The sequence below is a fragment of the Blennius ocellaris genome (genome assembly GCF_963422515.1).
Source record: "Blennius ocellaris genome assembly, chromosome: 4".
Lineage (NCBI taxonomy): Eukaryota > Metazoa > Chordata > Actinopteri > Blenniiformes > Blenniidae > Blennius > Blennius ocellaris.
In genome coordinates, this window is record NC_137653.1 from 13,217,777 (window position 1) to 13,237,922 (window position 20,146).

At 38.6% G+C, this 20,146-nt stretch overlaps 1 protein-coding gene across 1 annotated transcript; it reads left to right on the forward strand.

Annotated features, from left to right (window-relative positions):
• Positions 1–406: 406 nt before the first annotated feature.
• LOC308129108 (sodium-coupled neutral amino acid transporter 3-like) lies at positions 407–17,090 on the forward strand (the record flags this gene model as incomplete). The annotated part of the gene is made up of 16 exons (XM_080494892.1): positions 407–543; positions 1,758–1,790; positions 2,046–2,139; positions 2,247–2,362; positions 6,999–7,072; positions 7,279–7,371; positions 7,505–7,586; positions 10,454–10,536; positions 12,244–12,302; positions 12,661–12,807; positions 13,610–13,689; positions 14,111–14,211; positions 14,678–14,802; positions 14,906–15,050; positions 15,586–15,689; positions 16,986–17,090. 16 exons carry the CDS (start codon positions 407–409, stop codon positions 17,088–17,090), a joined length of 1,578 nt encoding a protein of 525 aa, XP_080351018.1.
• Positions 17,091–20,146: the final 3,056 nt, after the last annotated feature.

Here is a 20,146-nt window from a genome sequence, read left to right on the forward strand (position 1 = left end):
TAAGACTGGGGGGATCTTTGTTACTAAATATGACCCAATGTCTGTTATTTTCATCCATGGTCGCCACTGTGCTGGTTGAAAAACAATGACTGGCGTGTTTAGCGAAGCATCTTATACTTCATACTTCTTATTGTAAAATCTGAAGATGAGATAGCCAGTAAGTTGAGAAGACTGGATATTCTTGTACAATTTCTTTTGTATTATTTGAAAAAGAAAGTCTATAATGATAATGAGCTCTCTCATTTCAGTGAAGAATTGTCACACTAATTGGCAACATTCTTTTACCCCCACAGATCCCACGAGGGAAGTGAAAACATCACCGTCAGCTCACTGGTCAAACATCCAGCACCAGACTCACATATTCACACATTGCAACAGACACATTGACATCCCCTAAAGAGCAGATATGAGTGAGGATAAACCAGCCGAGACTGCGGAGCCTAGCCCAGCTGAGGCCAATGCTATTCCCAATGGGAAAGGCCATGATTCCGGGGAAGATATCGCTGCTTCGGCCAAAACACTCCCCGCAGCAGATGGTGAGAAGTAAGTATACCACTAAACTACAAGACTGTACACCTGGCTTGGATCTGCAGCTTTATAAATGAACAGAGAATATAGTAATGTTGATTTTTTTTTTCTTGCAAAAGCTGTCAACATTTAGAAGAGCTTTTGCATGATTGTTTTCTTGTTGTCACTTCAAAGTGCAATTACACAATAGAAAGACTACAGTACTACTAAATGCTAGGTTAGCTTACCTGAAGCTATTTCTTTTTCCATTGGCATTGTCAACTTTAACAAGAGGCAATCAACATAACAAAATTGAATGCAGACAGAAATCACAAAACAACTACAAAAAGAACAATGTCAAATAAGAATCAAACAGGCAATCAGAACCAAGAGGTCTGTAGGTCTGAAAAATTGTTGGGAGAAGTTAATTAAGACAGAAATAAACTATACAAATTACTGGACTACTGTACTAAATACAGTCAATCATTTTAGACAGAGGAAGTTTGTGAGCATTCAAATGAAGGAAAAAAAAAATAAGATGGTTTCTTATAGTTCGGTTCATCAGGACCTGTAACTCCAAGTTTCATCCTCCCACCTAATGCGAGTATTACTTACGCATTCATCACATCAGATTACATTTATATGTGACTCACCTTTGCCTGTTTCTTGATCATCAAGAAGGTCGACTCCATCAGCACCAGGAGAAATTACCCTTACCGAGATAAGACACAAAATATTGTGTTCAGCAGGAATTTTGTTTCATTGATTGTCACAGATCAGTAAATATATGTTCTTTCTGAAATACCACATTGCCAATATGGTATATTAATTGTATCACTATAAAAAAATATTCACCGTAAACGCTGGAGTCACTCCCTCGTAGCCCAGGGTCTGCAGACACAATCAGCAACAGCAGTCGCTGTGTGTCAAATTGTGGTCCCGATGAAGTGCCTTTGAACAACACATTTACCTGCTTCTAACACAAGAATCCGTTACTGAATAACAGAGAGAGAGAGTACAGTGCTTAATTATCTCATCACGGGATGTCTTGCTGTCTTCATTGTGTCTCCTGTCAAGAGTAATAGATGGTTTAATTAAAGCTTTTCTTTCCTCGTTGCGGATGGAAATTTATAGACGCTCTACTCACTGTAATATTGTTCCTCTTATTATTATTATGTTATGACTGTGGGTGTTTTTCCACTTTGTGCTTTCGTTGCTTGATGGATGACCTTTCCCCACACTGCTTGTAGTGAAGTTGTAGGCAATAGTGCCCAGAATGCAAGGTATGTATCACACCATAATGAAGGGAGAATATGTTGCATTTGGCATGTGTAACATAGCTTTGTTGGGTTTTTCTCTTTTCTCTGGGAAAAGCACCGAGAGATGACTGTGTTGTATTTGGTGCTATATAAATACAGTTCAATTGAATTGAATTTGTTTTATGAGAATATATTAGCGTTGTATTATTCTTGTTTATGTGTTTGTATATGTGTTTACTTCATTTACTTCACTTTTACAATTGTGTTTCTGATGATTAGCCCTCACAGAACTGAAAATGCAGAAGCCAACCTTCCAGAAAGCCAGGAGTTTTTGTCAGGCGTGGATGACAAGAAGACAACGCGGTTCACAGATGTAAGTTAAAATACTGCGCAACTGTATCCTCATGTAAAACGGCAAGCACCAGCATTATGTGCTTCTTTGTCTTTCTGCTCTGTTATGGGTTTATTTTTTTGCTGTAGTTTGAAGGAAAAACCTCCTTTGGGATGTCTGTCTTCAACCTCGGTAATGCAATCATGGGAAGCGGAATTCTCGGACTGGCATACGCAATGGCCAACGCAGGGGTCGTCCTCTTCTTGTAAGTCATGCATGTACACCACAGACACATTATATCAGCTCGTGATTACAGTTTAGAAATATTAGAGCTAAATTGCAGCTTACAGTCTTGATTCATTGTCCTCTCTAGGAGATATTTCTAGAGGAGGTCTGTGGCACGCATAAATAACAACTAATTGTTTTGTAATTGCTTTTTATTACCACTGCAGTACATCTTGTTTGTGACACTGGAACTGATAAAACAGGGCTCATTTGTTTGGTAAATAATGACTTACATTAATAGCCTCCTGGAAGTTGTTTACTTGGGCTATAAACAAGTGCGATTGCAATCACAGGTGCGGAAAATAACCACATTTTCTTTCTGTGTGGTTGACGCAGTATGTTTAAGCAGTGGGTGGTGATGATGATGTATGTATGAGCGTCTATACCTTTCGAAATCTCCAGTCTGTTCGGATAATGATGTCAAAGACAGCAGCAGGGCTTGTTTTTTTATATTCTGATTTACATGCACAGAAGGTATTTTGACCATTCAGTGATAGTTACGCCTTGATTGTTTGAGTCTTTTTATTTTATTCAACAATATATTTTATACAACAAGAAATAACAGTATATACCAGATTTTTTTTTTTCCAAGAATGCTGGCTAACATGGATATGTAAATTATAAACACAAATACATTTACATATCCATGTATTTAAATTGTGTTTACATTGCCATAAATCTCTTTTTTCAGATTCCTGCCTTTTAATTCTATCCTCACATAAATCCAAGGAGTGGGCATAGCTGTGATTTGTGACGGCAACATAAAATCTGACGAAGACATAGCTGCGCTTTGGCATGATATATACCTGTTTTCTTCCCTGAAACTCAAGCATGAAAGCTTAGGCTATCACATGATGTTGGCCTGACAAGCTGTCAGAGCTTTTCATGCTCACTTTCAGCCTGATTATGCATTTCTTACTGCATTTAACCGTATTCTTCATGAGCTTTTTGTAAGGTGCATCTTACTGCACACCTCTTGAATATCATAAGGCTTGCATTTCTCAAGGGAAATCTCACCTGATGGCTCCAGCAGCATCAACGCTTACACTCCTCTTCTTTTCTACTCTGAACTATTCTGACACCTTTTCCTGATGGCGCGAGACTTTAAGGTGGCTGGAACTGAAACTGGCTTGTTAAAAGCTTGATATTTGTGAAAGATCAAGGTAAATCTATTAACCTGTGCGAGCTTTAGTTTGTTGAAAAATCTGGACAGCATATTTTAGACTGTTGTATGTTCCAAAGGAATCCAGACAAGGGATTAAGTGGTTACTGGCCACAATAAAAATGTTTTTTTCAGAAGTGAATTAAAACAATTTTTTAAAAATGGAAGTCTCCTTTAACTCATCCCTGAAAAATTGTGATGAAGAGTCACTGTGAGAAGCATAGTGATTTTTTTTATTTTAAATTCTTTATTTCATTGAGAAGTTTAAAATAAAATAAAAATGATCAGTCTTAGCAACAAAACTTCCAATTCAACACATTTTGAATGAAAAGCAGAAGAAGAGAAGATCACTCTTAAGATATCTGCCCCCGAGTTGCCTTTCAATCGCTTTACATCATCGGTCTGTAAAGTAATGTTTGGATGTGTGTACAACTCATTGCGCTGAAGGAAACAATTCAAGATTCAAATTGATATTGTAGAGAAGTGTCAGGCTCTTTTCATCATTCAGAAACTACGACCGTCCTGAAATGTTGTTCAAGGAGATTATTTGACTTCTTTTGTAGTTGGCAGTCATGTCTGGAGGATTTTCCCTCGTGGCAGAAAAAGCTCCTTATTTTGATCTGAGTTGTGTGACTGTGGTCCCTTTCAAGCTTTCTACCGTCAGAGCTGCATGTCAAACAGCGGCGGCTTTGACACTTGGCGAGACAGGCGTGGCATTTAACTCTGTGATGAACTGTATGAATCACGGTTGCCTGTGATGTGCACACATAATCATGCAGGAGCAAAAAGCAACAGATTGTGGGTGCTTTTTCATTTCATTTTTCATTCTTTGCGTGCAGATCTCCATGTATTAAAGAACAAATCAGCTGACTTGGTCAGTCTCATATTTAGTAAAGCGTTTCTCTGGGTTTTGTGTTTAACCCCTGGCTTTGATCGCCTCAGAGTTCACATTTAATCTTTCCACCAATGCCATGTATAATTCTTCACTGAGAGGAAGGCAAACGTATATATGAGATCACAGTATTTTATCATGTAAATTGTTCTCATTCTGCCTGCCGGACAGGTCAATAATCTGTGGGAATCTCAAATCAACCAAGATGATTCGGTCACTGCAATGAGTTCTCCAATTTGAATTTTTACAAACTATGTTTTAATTGTTGTGGTGCATTCAATAAAAAAAAAAAAAAAACTTAAGTGTATAATACGAATAAACCTTTAGGGTTCAGAAATGAATAAGGTAAAATAAGATAAGTTTTGTAACCAGAATTTGATTTTTAATCTTCTTTTATTAAGTTTCATTTTATGTAACAGACTAAGTGTCACACAAAAGATCCAGAACAAAACTGAATAATAAGAAATAAAAAGGGATGTAAAGAAATTCCAAAATATATCTATTAAGCTTAATAAAACCCTTTGACCGTTTGCTCCCAGTTTCTATGCTCATCTTAAAATCGGGATCTTTGTCTCTCGTATCAGGCTGATTGTTACTTATGACCTAAGTCTTAACGGAAAATAGTTTTATAGCTGTTTACTTAAATCAATCTCAATGCAAAGACCGAAGTTAACAACTTTATTAGAATGAAAAATAAGTATATCAACCTCTTTACCTTTTTTTTCATTCCAGGTTATTGCTATCCCCAAATGAAATGAAATTAAATAATGGCTTAAATACATATTTCCATTGTTCTGTGACTAAACCTGATATTTTAAGTGCAAAGCGCATATAGAAATTTTTTTCTTTTCAAATATCTTAAACGTGTTGAAAAGGCCCAATATACATATACATACACATGTCAATGTACCTCACTGTACTACAGTGTCGCCAAGACGTTCAGAATACGAGAAGTTGGTTTCTGGTTGAAGGCCCCTATGTAGATAGTTTAAGTAGAAATCGTAAATGTTTGGGAAAAGTCTTGGTTTCTGTTTCCCATGTGGTTCGATCTTTCATGCATATGTGGGTGCAGAGGCCTTGGCAGGTCAGTGGTCGGGGTCTGCGCAGGAATGCAGTGGGGTGAAAACCCATAAGCAGAACTACAGTGACCCAAGTGTGTCAGTCCGTCTGCCTGTCAGCAGATCTGTCCTCCCACTGCCACTTGACTGAAGAAACCTTCGCCCGCAAGTCAGCCCAACATTCTTCCGCAAAGTCCCGGAAAAAAAGCCAGACAAACAAACAAAAAACTGTTAACTGGCCAAGAGTTGGGGTCAGGGTGAAAGACGGACTGCCTGGCCTTTTTAAAAAAAAAAAGAGAGAGGAATGGAGAGACACTGTGTGTGTGTGTGTGTGTGTGTGTGTGTGTGTGTGTGTGTGTGTGTGTGTGTGTGTGTGTGTGTGTGTGTGTGTGTGTGTGTGTGTGTGTGTGTGTGTGTGTGTGTGTGTGTGAGTGAGAGAAAGTTCATGTTGCCAACATCAACTACAAAAGAGAAAATAAAAAAACAGTTGGAATGAGGTGGACTGGGAAAGTCAGTAGATCAGGGTCCCATTCACCAGACTTTGTCTTGCCAGGCCCCCGTCCCAGGGGTAAAATTCGAGTAAATTCCTAAAATTGTAATGAAATGTTTCCAACCAGAAGGAAGCCCAGTAAGACATGATCATAATTTGGAGAAAAGAATAGGTAAAGCATTAACACAAATATACAATTTGCACATCTGTTACATAGGACTGCCCTTAATCTCTCTCTATATTATTATGTGAGGTTAAATGGCGACTATTTGTTACGATGACCTCTGACTGCTGGACTGTGACTTGTACTACTACTCTTTATTTGGGGTGTTACAGATTTTTAATCAAAGTCATAGTTTAAAATCCTTTTGGAAAATAATATTATCATTCGAGCAATCAAGAATAGGAAAATAATTATTCAGGAGAGAAGACAGAAGCAAATTCCGACAGGAAAATGCACGAGCGGGAGGAAAATTATGTAAAGATGATGGCTGAGTCATGTCGAGAGAGAAAATATGCAAGTACCACTTGAGGAAATTGCTCTGTTGCTGAAAATGGAGGATGTGACTTGTTGTGACTGAAGTGGGTTATTCCACCGCCAAGGCACAAAGAGAAAGAAGATTACCACTCCTGAAAGATTTTTCTCATCCGTCAATCTTAGCATTGCATTGACTGTGTGTGTGTGTGTGTGTGTGTGTGTGTTTTTTTTAAACAGTCCATCTGGTGTGTGTGGTTGACATGTGTGGCGGAGGGCAGAGGGGCTGACAGTGTCGCCGCTCTGGCTCAGCTGGAGTAACAATCTGGTGTACAGTGGAGCCACGGGGACTCTGGTTCTCCAGTGCAATGTAGATAATGGCATCCACATAACGTATAGCTTTGCTGCAGCTGCGTAAACAGCCCAATATATATATAAACACACACCCATACACAGTGTATAAACCACACAGTTGTTTCTTCTGTCGTAGAAAAGTTAAATCTCTTGGTGATAATAGTTTAATTGTGTTTTTATTCCAGGTTACTTCTAACAGTGGTAGCAGTACTTTCATCTTATTCCATCCATTTGCTGCTAAAGTCATCTGGTATTGTAGGTATGTATGTATGTCATGAGACAACCTGCACGTTATCATGAGCAAACATTTGAATTACTCTTTCTACCATCGCAATGTGTGAACTCTTTAGGATTCCCTGATCTGCTATACACCAACTATTTCCACTCATTCACAGTGATTTTACAGTAAAAGAACCTGTCGTCATGGATTCACAAATTTGCCTCTTCTATCTATTTGTGGCGCAGGTATCCGTGCGTATGAGCAGCTCGGTTACAGAGCCTTTGGGACCCCGGGGAAGATGGCGGCAGGTATTGCCATCACGCTGCAGAACATCGGAGGTGACGTCGCTCATTGATTCGTGGCTTTAAATAGATTTAGTGTTTATGGTATTTTCTAGCTTTTTGGTATGGGAAAAAGAAATCTTTGGATCGAATATTAGTACTGATGTTTTTGCATACCTTCCTTTCACAGCAATGTCCAGTTACCTTTACATCGTCAAGTATGAGTTTCCTCTGGTCATCCAGGCGTTTCTGAGGCTGGACAATCCTGCAGGGTGAGTGACCCACGACCAGACCGTATCCATCCATCTTCTATGCTGCGTTTATGCAATCTGGGGTCGCAGGGCACTGGTACAATAGTAACAACAAATCTCAGGATATATCATACTTTTTATACTTCAGCAGACATTTATTTATATTCCTTGTTTCCATGTTTATTTCAATGCATGCCTTACAATAATTTCCCAAATCTATCGAAAGAAACCCCACAAATGGCAGTTATTCACCTGTCTAGCAGGGTAGGTAAATATCCCCTTTGCCCCGGTCACATGCAAAAAATGAAAACAAAAATGTTTTTCTTCTTGATGAATACAATGCACAAAACAAAACGACGCAAGGTACGTTCAAAACAAATAATACTAATCAAGTTTGTTTAAATCAAGACATAGTGCATACTAATGCCGCAAACTTAATATTTTGTTTAGCAGGAAAAAGTCAATGTGACAAGAATCCATTTCAGTGTGACACTTCTAGACTTTCCTCAAAATTAAATCCTAATCTTGTGACAGAAAAGGCTCCGCGTTATCCCATCTCATCTCCTCATGCAGTCGCTCTGCCCGTGCAAAGAGTTTAGCCTCCACACAAGAGTGCTGCTAAGCTGTGCCAGTCGTCGGCCTGCCACCACGCTGGATGTGATGAGCAGCTGGCGTGAGAACAGCTGCGATAGTGACCCCGGAGGAGGCGAGCCGCACCGCAACCGGGAACACACATCAAAACACAGCGAGACTCCACAGCTGAAAACGTAAACCATGGGATATCACTGGTTAGTGCAGGTGGCTGCAGAGACAAACAACACTCACTTTCTTGGATGGGATTTCCAAAGTGATCCATCCCCTCAACCCTTACCCCAGTTAGGCCTTCTCTTCACATCTTTTGTGTGGGTTTTTTTTTTTCTGTTCGAGGAAAAGCAGATGATTAAAAAAAACAAAAAAAAACAAACTAGTCTGTATTATAATTGTTGATCCATTAATATATGCAGGTATAAAATCCACTAACAACTTACATTTGTGGAATCATTCCTCCCATTTTATAACTTAAACACAAGCGCATGTAGAATCTGTACAGAGACAAATGAAAACAACTGCTATTACTATTGATTGAGAAATACTAGGATTGATATGTTGCATTGTATACTGTCACAGTAAGGGTGATATACTGTGACGGCATGCTCCCATTGTTTTCTAGTGTCAGCTCTGTTTTGTTTGTGTTGCGAGGCTGTTGCCGTGGGCCACGGGCAACAATCATTGTTTATTAGAAATGACAGTCCAGAGTGACCCAGTGGCGTTTTCTCCTGTCTCCTGGATGCGCATCTGTATTGTATCTGTGTTCTGCTCCACCTTTATTAGCAGCTGCTTTACACTTTATACAGAAACATTATATTGATGTCTCAAAAGCATGACTGAAAAAATTATTATCACAATAGATCATAACATTTTCAAGATACTGGAATATTTTGTTTAATTTTCACCTGAGCATGTGTCTTTTTTCCATGGGTACGAGCATAGCTTGAGCAAATCTAAAAGCATAAATATGGTCACAACACGATAACAGCGAAAGCAGGTCAGCTGCTCGATAATGGGAAGCTAAAAGGAGCAAAATAAAGGTGACCTGTACAAATGTGGGGGAGCTAATGAGATAAACTGAGAGCAGGTGAGAGAGGAGGAGCAGATCAGATGATTGTCCAACTCACACAAACCAGCACCTGGGGGAATTCATCAGGAGATCAATGAGATGAACAACAATCAAAACCACAACATGTACACAACTAATGAGCAACAGAGAAAGCTGCTCAGTCAGAAACCTGCAAGTAGGTGACAGTGGAGGGTGCTATGTGCATGTATATGCTCGTCGTGGTTTTCGTAGTAATATTGTGTAATTGCATATCTGTAAATTGGCATGCGCTTGGCGAAATACTTTCCTCGATCATATTTTGTGTGTATCAGTAATAAATGGCAGTCGTGAGCCAGATGGCGACAGAGCAATATGACAACAGGAGAGATTTTACATGCACGTGCGTGCACGCGTTAACAGATGTTGCCTCTCTGCTGCGTCTCCCACCTGATAGGAGGCAAGAAATTAATCATCCCTGTTGTGTCATTTTAAAAATAACTCGCATGGGTTTCTTCCTGTTCTTTTGACACTACGGTGCGTCACTGGAGATTGTCTGTCATGTGCTTTTCTGAACTGCTGATATTAATCGCTTCCTTTTTATTGAAGTTGTGTTTCTTTAAATTGAGACTGGAGTTATGTAATCAGGCAAAAGTTACGAATTTTGACCACTGGTTTAAAGAGTACCGAACACTTGTGTACAGTCATTATTACAATACCACTCTCAAAAACTATTCAGAAGTGTTGGTTACGTTTGTTTTCCTCTTTTTTCCACAGCTCATCAAACATAAATATGAATCATCATTCATTCGATTGCAGAAAGTGTATGCATACATTCACAATCAAATATAAACGTCGTATTGCGACCAACTGAACCAAAATAACACATTTGTCTTCCTTTTAGCTTTATTTTAAAATCACTACGAATGCATTTGACATCTATCGTTTTAAAATATATGCAAAGATAAAGCAATTGCAGAGTAATTACAAATAATATCGAGTTCGTATTATTATCTGGTTATAATGTTGCTGCCGTACTACCGAGTTGGTTTCGAGAAATCCCTCAAATCTCAGACTCCCAACAACTTGACATGGTTTTGTGGATTCAAAATAGTCCCTCCCCATATCTCCTCAATCAATACCTGAGATAATACAAGTGCTTAAGAGAATTGAGATTGAGTGGAGTGTTTAAGTCAAGTAATTCCAAATCAATACATTTAATTCTCACTGTCTGTATCTTTCCGCCTCTCTGCAGGGAATGGTACATGAATGGAAACTACCTTGTCATCATCGTATCTATCGCAGTGATATTACCACTGGCTCTGATGAAGCAGCTTGGTGAGTTTATATTATCATGTCTTTCTATTTACATCTCCTCAAACTCATGTCTCAGTGAAGGTGTCTTTATTTTAATGTATGAAAATGTTACAAATATGTGTGAAATAATGGGCAAGGACGGAAGGTCAGAGGAAATGCCTACATTAACTGGAAAAATCAAGAAAGTTCAGACATGCTGGCACCATTGTCACTACACGATTGACTTCATCCTGTTTTGGGGTTTTTTCAAATGGGTTTTGTAAGCTTGTTGAATAAAGAAATTAAATTATATTTATATTTCTTTTAAATAATAACCCCCCCCCCGCTGGTCTGCAGGACTGGCTGTCATATAAATATCAATCTGTCCCATTTATTTATGACAGCCTTGTTCGTATCCTATACCCTTAAAAATATGTTGATCAAAGATACTGTTTTTTGAGATGTTTATTCTCAAATATTCACAAATTTAATTGTCGCCAAGATGATAAATCGTACAGCATTCATTGAAGTGTTTATTTCTACTTCAATCCAAATGATTATTGTCTTGTGAACTGAGCTTTTGTCTCTTTTTTTCTGGCAGAAATGGGATTTTTGTTCATAGCCCAAATTTCTGTCTTTTTGCACACCTCCTTTTATGTGTGTCTTTTGTCCCCTGTTTATGCCCCTGTGCTTAAATATAACCATGTACCCATTGTCATCAATACTGCCTGATTTACAGGAAATCACCAGTTATTAACAGAAACTTCTGCTCTCATGACACACTGTGTGTGCCAGCAGGCTGGTGGAGTGCAGTGCACAAGCGCAAACACACAGCAAAAAAAAGAAAAAGAAAAAAAAGTGACGTTTAAAAAGTCAACAGGGAAAACCTTTTTGGAAATGAGAATGTTGGCCGACCTCTTTTGAGAAGCTTCTCTCCTGCTGAGACTCATTGAACATCTGAGCCACGAGCGGCAGTCACAGTCCAGTGATCAGAGCCAGAACAGTCACATTCAGTGTGTCACAAACTTTGAAGAACATGTAGACGAGGGGAATACTTAAATAAGTGGTTTAAATATCTGTTTGGTTTGAGATACCTCAAACCTCTCAATCATATCAAGTTTGACTTTCAAGAACTGAAGCATTTTGTTGATTTAGTATTTTTTTTTGGTCATGTTTTCTTGTCTCTTTGTGTTACTATCTCTGTCTGTGGCCATTAGATATTAAATACTTAGGGCTCTTAATCTTTAGAAAGTGTTAGTTTTAGGTTTTGATTCAGAAATTGATTGATTGTACTCCCTTTCATATTCAAGGTCCTGTCTTTTATTTGCAGAGCATAATTGTATTAATTCATGAAAATATTATTCTTTTTAGTAAACCTTATTATTGAACCTATTCCAAATATAGTTTGATGAACTATTTTATAATTGGTATTTGTGTTTATTACATTATCATGACATTGAGTTATAAAATGTTTTATGCATGAAAGTTTTGAATTCAAACCCTTTTCTCTTGACTCTTCCTTAAAAATTACATACGCTGTTTGAAATACTCCCCCTTCCTCACAAGTTTCATTATATACGAAGAAGATGTCTCTTCCCGGGAATGTTCCTTTTTCTTGTTGACGAAAATTACATCATAATACAATGTTCTATGATATTCTGTATATTAAAATATTTGTATATTAGTCTTACTAAAGCTGACATTGTAATATAAGATAAGATAATTGCTGATAAAGTGTCTGTGTTTCAGGATACCTGGGATACACCAGTGGCTTCTCACTGAGCTGCATGGTTTTCTTCCTTACTGCTGTAAGTCCTTGGATCTTGGTACACACATGTGAAAAAGATATTTACATTTTTCTGTTTGATTGTTGTGTGATCGCTGCAAGCATATTCCGATGAGCTGAGACCCTCCCACCACCTCTTTAGTATTCCCTGCTCTCGCTACTCATTGCCATGGACTAATGTTTGTTTTGTGCAGTTCCAGGCGGTGCTGGTTCTCTGTCTTTCTCTGACCTAGTTTTGGTTGTGCAAGCTCTAATCCACTCGCTGCACTCTCTCTTTCTCTCTGGCTCTCCCATTGACATATTTTCTGCCTGGCTGTATATTAACTGTGTCTCACAGCCTTTTGTTCGTGCTTCATGCTTCTCCTCTCTGCACTGTACAGGTCATCTACAAGAAGTTCAATGTTCCTTGCCCATTTGAGGACTTCTCGTTTAACAGCACTGCCAGCGTTATGAATGTCACTGCCAAGGACCCTGACGCAGAGCCTGATCCTGCCTGTATTCCCAAAATGGCCAACCTCAACTCACAAGTAGGTTAATGCATGTCACTCAGTCCAAATCAGCAAATTCACCTTCACTGCCATGGTCACTGACAAGCACCCACTTATGTCATAGTCATCCTTAGCATGTTGCCAGTGCCCCTGCACAATCCAAGCATGGAAACTTTGCTTGAAGCACTCAGCTGCATTGAAGCAGGGATCGAGACCTTTATGAAGCCGTTAATTGGTGACAGCCCCCTGTGACTAATGTCGGGCTCAGGGATGGACGATGACCCCCTGAGCTGTCTGGAGAAGTGTGACAATTGCTTTGGCATTTGCTTTCCTTCAGTGAGATCATCAAGTTTGTCCTCTTTGCGCCAAAGAGTCAAATCATGAGTGAAATGGGAAAGGCGTGACATTACTTTAGGTACATGTGTATTCTTCACATAGCATAGACTGTTACTCCACAGCGAGACGGCCTTGAGAGACCTTGAATAGCAGATTGATGCCAAACTTGAACTTTGCGAACTTATTTTGCTTTATAGCATTGTGAAATTCTTTATTTCTTCATAATCCTATCAAGCTTTTTTTTTATTAGCCCCCATTAAAGATATATGTCACTTTCTTTACCCTGGCTAGTAAGACCAATCCCTGCTGCTTAGCAGCTTACAAGTCAGGCATTTTTGAATAGGCTCAAGCTGGTCTCCAGCCAGGCCCAACTTAATCACAAGGAAACAATTAGCTCTCTGTAATGTGTCAGAGGGAGTAATGGGCAGTAAAGCTCGAGGTTGGTGGTAAGACGTCTGGGATGGCGTTGCTGTATCTATGGTGACCTGTTGGAGTTCATTTTCAGACGGCCTACACCATCCCAATCCTGGCGTTCGCCTTTGTGTGCCACCCTGAGGTCCTCCCTATCTACACAGAGCTGCGCAAGTACGTGTTTATGATGGACAAAAAAAAACCAACCCAAAATCTGTTTCGTAACAGAAAAGCTATTGTGTCTGCTTAATGCTTGGCTGATCATAACCTAGTCACATGCACAGCTTTCACTTTATTTTGAAATGTGTTGGCACTGTTTGTATGCTCTGGCATGTTGTTAGTTTGAATTTATCATCCCGCCCTGACCCGCTGTTGCTTGTATCTCTTAAGAAAAAAGTTGTCTGTAATGGAATAATTGCATTTTTCTCCAAGAAAAAAAGCCCTGGAGCGAAAATTGGTATTTCAAGGTTAATGGGCTATATTGTTTTTCTATGGGCATATTACAGTGACGTACCAGAAAATGCCCTGGTCTTTGCGTTTGTGTGCTTGTGTCTGTGCGCGCGTGACATCACATTGCAATATTTTCTGATTTCAGTGCCACCAAGAAAAAGATGCAGCATGTGGCCAACATCTCCATTGCAGTTATGTACATCATGTACTTCCTCGCTGCGCTTTTTGGATACCTAACTTTCTATGGTGAGGCCTGGTCCTCCTCCCATTGCAGAATAATGTCTGTCTGTCTGTCTGTCTGTCTGTCTGTCTGTCTGTATATCTGTATATCTTTGCAAGATTTTGGACCTCTTTGCTTGTTTTTTATTCTGAAATATTCAATCGTCCAACATCCACTGAGGTCTGTTCTACAGTATCATGGTTCACCCCTGCCCTCTAGTGGTACTGGAGTAAACCTTAAAAAAAAAAAATGCAATAGTTTCCAAAGGCTTTTTCTCATCTATTTGCACAAGTTACTTTTTTATCTCCACCAAAAATACTCTTGTGACATTCTTTCAACTTCAATGAAGAAAGTTGTTTTATCAAAATCAGCATATTTGAATACACATAACACGCAAGATGTATTACTTATACTATACACATTTGTTGGGAGTTTTGGGGGTGAATCTTGTTCTTCAGACATGCTCTATCTTGCTGTTTGTTTCTGCTTCAGGTGAAGTGGAAGCAGAACTGCTTCACACCTACAGCCGCATTGATCCGTACGACACACTGATTTTGTGTGTACGTGTGGCCGTGCTCACTGCCGTCACTCTCACTGTGCCGATTGTGCTCTTTCCTGTGAGTACAGCTTTATACTCCACACATATCACGAACTCGAAAGACTCTGTGACGTTTGAAAAGGCGGCCAAACAAAACGAATAACCTTTTTGGTGTGGATCAGGTCCGGCGGGCTATCCAGCAGATGATGTTTCCCAATAAGACCTTCTACTGGCCTCGCCACATCGCCATTGCCTTTGTTCTGCTAACTTTCATCAACCTGCTGGTCATCTTTGCCCCCAACATCCTGGGAATCTTTGGGATCATTGGTAGGTTTTGCAACTCAATTTTTTGGTATTATTCAGTTACTTGTAAATACACGCTGAGGAAACCTTTTCTTTAGTGGCAGCAGAGCTTCATCCAGAATTGTAATTTATTGTCGGTCTGGAATGTAAACTCATTTCCATGGCTCACTGCCGTTCTTACATCCATTGTTTGGTTGCAGTAGGCAGCCATTTGAAGAAGGAAAAAAAGTCTAATAATTCAATGTGTGCTACCTGCACAGCACCAAACAACAGAAATGCACAGGTGACGGCCTACTTCATTGTTTTTGGACAAACCTGCTACTTCATCGCAGGGCTAATGAGATATGAGAGGGTTACATATTTTAAAGTAATGCCTCATCAATTTATATTTCTGGTTGTTCAATAAAAAAAAAGATTTCCTGACATTTTCAAATGATTTACATATTCTTTACCAATCGCTGTCCAACAAGAGGGAGGACTTCAAGAGAGTAGAAAACCGTGGAAATGCATGAAGAAATGGTGTAACAAATTCATTTGTATTTCTTTCTGTGTTTTCCAGGTGCCACGTCTGCCCCCTGTCTCATCTTCATCTTCCCTGCAATATTCTACATACGTATTGTACCCAAAGAAGAAGAGCCAATGCGCTCGCCCCCCAAAATCCTGGTGAGCATCATGAAATTATGAGAAAAATAAAGAGAAATTCGGCTTAAGGTTATTTAATACTGTTCACACATGTCCAATAGGCACTCGTGTAAGAATATATGTTGCATAAACATAGAGATAACTTGCCTTAAAGTTTGATGCCTCTTTTGGCTAAAAGTGCCCTTTCAGTACTGAGAACACCTCTTTGTTAGAGAATGGTCTCATTTTCTTCAATCACATAACAATTAATTGTACCTCCGCCATTGCATGTACATGTGGTATCTATTTTTTTTGTTATATTCAGCTCATATTGTATTTCAATCAGTTTTTTGTGAGTCTTCAACCTCAACAAGACCATATTTTAGATAATCAATTACTTTCTTGCTATATTGTACGGAGAACAGACGTCTCTATATTGTGAGCACGTCGATGATCTATTCATCCTCCTACTGACCACTTGCCTTAAAGACATGCACTGATTGCTACTGTGCTGAATGTGCTTGTCACTCTATTAAATGACAGCAAAGCTCTCAACATGAGTGGGGTTTTTTTTCTGTCCAATCACATTGTGATAGAAAGCTTCACAGATAAGGATTAGATGCTAAACCTACATCATTTACTCAGTCAAGATCATTACTTTACTCGCTTTAACCTTGTCTCCCTCCCAAAGAAATGTTACATGTTCAATAGACAGACATGTTATGTCACTACATTGGGAATCGGTTCAAAGCTACTCCACTGATCAATTTCATTGTGAAACCACATTTTAATACTCTGAAGATAAATGAACATACGTCAACATGTTAAAATGCATTTTTATGGAAGCCTTCTATGGCCTATAAACATATACCATTTAGAAATGAAGAGAGAGAGCGAGTATGCTCATGTATATGAAAGCTTGAATGCTGGATTACAACACTGCTTGCTAGTGGCTGAAGAGGGAAGCACTCCCATTCGTTTTCATTGTAGCTGTTTTTCTTCATTTGAGTTACATTTTAAATCCACTCCAGAAATCTGCTCGAACCACAGTTTTGAGGTCCTTAGAAAAAAAGCCTTAGATTTAAGGTTTCCTTCTGAGAAACATAGCAACAAGCACGAACATCCTCAGTTGGACTGCGGGAGAAAATGATGGTCAGTGGTTGTAATATTGTATATAATGTAAAGATTGCGCACACACTCATTCCTATATGTTTATTTCTGGGAACGTATGCAAGCTGTTCATCTTTATAGTTCATATCACAAGTCTTACTCAACAGATAATTATTTTCCACCACAATCATCTCTCCTTCACTTACTCCGTTTCTCTTTCTCTTCCAGGCTGCCTGTTTCGCTGGGCTTGGCTTCCTGTTTATGACAATGAGTCTGAGCTTTATCATCATTGATTGGACATCAGGCACCAGTAAAGCTGCCAGTGGGCACTAAACACCACCATCCGTTTTTATCAGGTTTTATATTGTTGATTTAGATCTGTGTTGTCATGTTACTGGTTTTACTTTGAATCACATTCGTTGTTGAAGACCCACCCTATTGTACCATTTAGAAAACATTGTCCACAGACAGCTTGGATTCCGCATGGATCTCCACTCTGCAACTGCTTCTGAGCTCCTTGTTGCCCTGTACATCCTGCCAAACAGTGATTGTAGATCCATTCCGGTCTCTTTTGTTTTAAATAACGGAAAAGCCAGGTGCATAAAGATCAGTTGTAAGTCTCAGAGGCTGTGCCTTGTGGGAAGGATGTGTGGAAACAAAGCAAAAAAAAACTAGAAAGCTGCTGTCTTCATACACCTGTACTTATGTTGAGTTTTGAGCTTCTGCCTTCTTTCACTGTCCATGTTTTAGCCTAAACCATCTGAAAATTGCTACACAGTTTGAGGCATCTCCTTCCTAAAAATACTGATAGACAGTTCTTTTATGATTTGTATGTCTATTATTATTATTATTATCATTATCATTCTAAGTTATTCAAATAACTACATATTTTCTATTATGTGCAACTACAGAGGAAAGTGATAGCAAATGTTACTGCACAGTTGGAAAGATGAGTTAAAGGAATAGTCCAGCAATTTGGGAACTGGGGACACCTTCTTCCTTTCTGAGAGTGAGATGAGATATCTGACAGAATATTTGTGTCTATGAACATGTAGTTTAATGTTTTGGGGCTAGTTAATTTAGCTCAACATTGAAGTCTCAGCACTGCTGAACTATTCCTTTAAGGTGTGCTGCTTTTTGCTCCAGTTTCACTAACACGTGCTGCTGTTGTTTATTTTATGTATCGGGGTGTTAACATTCTCACCTCAGACGAAGCAGGGTGAAAAAACACAGTTTGTGGCACAGTGAGCACATTTATCATTATATTCCTGCACAATACAATGTAGATGTTTTTTGTTTTTTTTAATTATCAATCTCTTCTTGATGAAAACCTCAGCTGATGCAGTATGAAATGGTCCTCAGTTCACGTCAACTGAGGCAATCTATATCAGAGAGGCGGGGACATTTCAAATGGTTCTTGCATATCCAGATGTCTGACATGGTATGTCCAAGGCTCCCTTTGTGATGTGCAAGAATTGTTCTTTTTCAGTATTATGATGTAACGGACAGTTATGGATGGTACTGAAGAGCTCATCCATTTGATTGTTCAGATCAAAGTGACTGACAGGATTGACAAAAAGCACAGATGTTTTTTTTTTTTTACCTGGAAGATTTAATGTGTTGTTTCTGAGCATACAGTATATACCGGAAGTAATCAGAGATAACCAAAACGTGTAAAAACAACATCAACAGGGTCACTTCATGAAGTGGTTAGTAACAAATCTGTTGCTTGTAAATATTTCTGCGTTCAGCACAACTTTAATCCCTAACAGAAACGACAGATATGGGATGTCTATCTCTGACAGTCTTGAAAGGTTAGCAATAGCACTTTTGTTTTATAAGGACAAGGTCGTAGCCATTAATGAGATAAAACACAAAGCATATTCAATATGTGATTTAAGGGGGTGTCCCAGCGTATAACAAAATCTTTGATCAGTCGCTTAGTCTAATGTAGTTGAATTAGTGACGTATTGATGGGTGTCACATATTACTTGAACTAGTTACATAAATGTAGCTTCCCAATAACCCCCCCCTCCGCTCTTCAAACACAATGACTAAATACTTAGATGTACCGTTGGAGGTTTTTAAGTGTCTGTGTTGTTTAAAAAAGAAAACATGGTTTCACTGTATTTGAAATATAGTACCTATATGCATCTGTGTCGTTTAACCTGCACCTGTACCATGATCAGCAGTGTAATTCAAGTGTCTATACCATTGATGGATTAACCGTTGTTTTAAACTTGTTTATCCAGGTGGAGCAGTTGGATTGATTCACTGATAAAATGCAAGATGATTGGGTTTTTTTTTTTTCTTTTCCTTCTCACATTTGTCTTTAATAGGCAGTGGTATATAATCTGTGGTATAGTTGGTTCATATCTGACTTCCATGCTGCTTCTTGACAGACAGTAACAGACTAACATGGAGTTGTTAGCAAGCTGGTGTACTTGCTTAACGTTTCATATTTTGTACTATGAAAGATCCTGTTACACCAGACTACTTCAAGTGCTGTATGAGTTATTGTCCTGTTCGTGGTACAGCAAGCCAATTTTAATCATCTTTCTTTCTTTTTTTTTTTCTGTCTTTCATATATTCAGTTATTTGGTTGTCTTTCTGTGTCTGTATACAGAGGAATCCTGTGAATCAGCCACTACTGGTATTGTTTGACAAAATATAATGATCCCCAAAAAACCTGATCTAATGTTTTTACTGTGTGTTTGATGAAGTCATCGCATAAGTAAGCTGAAAGTCAATAGTTAAATAAATAAATAAATAAATAAATATATAAGAAGCAACAACAACAAGAGGGGCAACATTGTGGCAGTGGCTGATGCAAGATGATCTCTGAGGACCTCTTTTTAGATGTCAGTGTTATTAAATCTCCCTCTTTGTGTGATCTATGGAAATATGTATGATTGAATAGTAACATATTAAATATTGACATTGGCCAGTGTTTATAAATAATGTATATAAATGTATACCCTTTATATTCTATATTCATATCTAGTTTATATAATGTAAATAGCGATTAAAGGAAAAAAAATTAGTCCAATTAAAGATGATAAATGTAATCATTTTCAAAGTGCTTTTAAAACTTTTTGTCCTTCAACTCATGTCTATTTTTCTTGTATCTCTCTATATTTTAATATGTTGCTGGCAGGTATTGTACTGTATACAATGTTGCAATAAAGATAACGGGGTAACATTGATTTTTTTATCGCCTGTCGGGCATAGTGTGGACTGTTTTCTTAACATTGCTCGATACATTGTTGAAGCCAGAGCTCAGCTGAGAATTATTACTTTGACTTGAGATTAAATACCTACTCCTTACAACTGAGTGCGCCAAATGACATTTCTGAATGCACAGCACAATGAGTTATGAAGAACTCCAG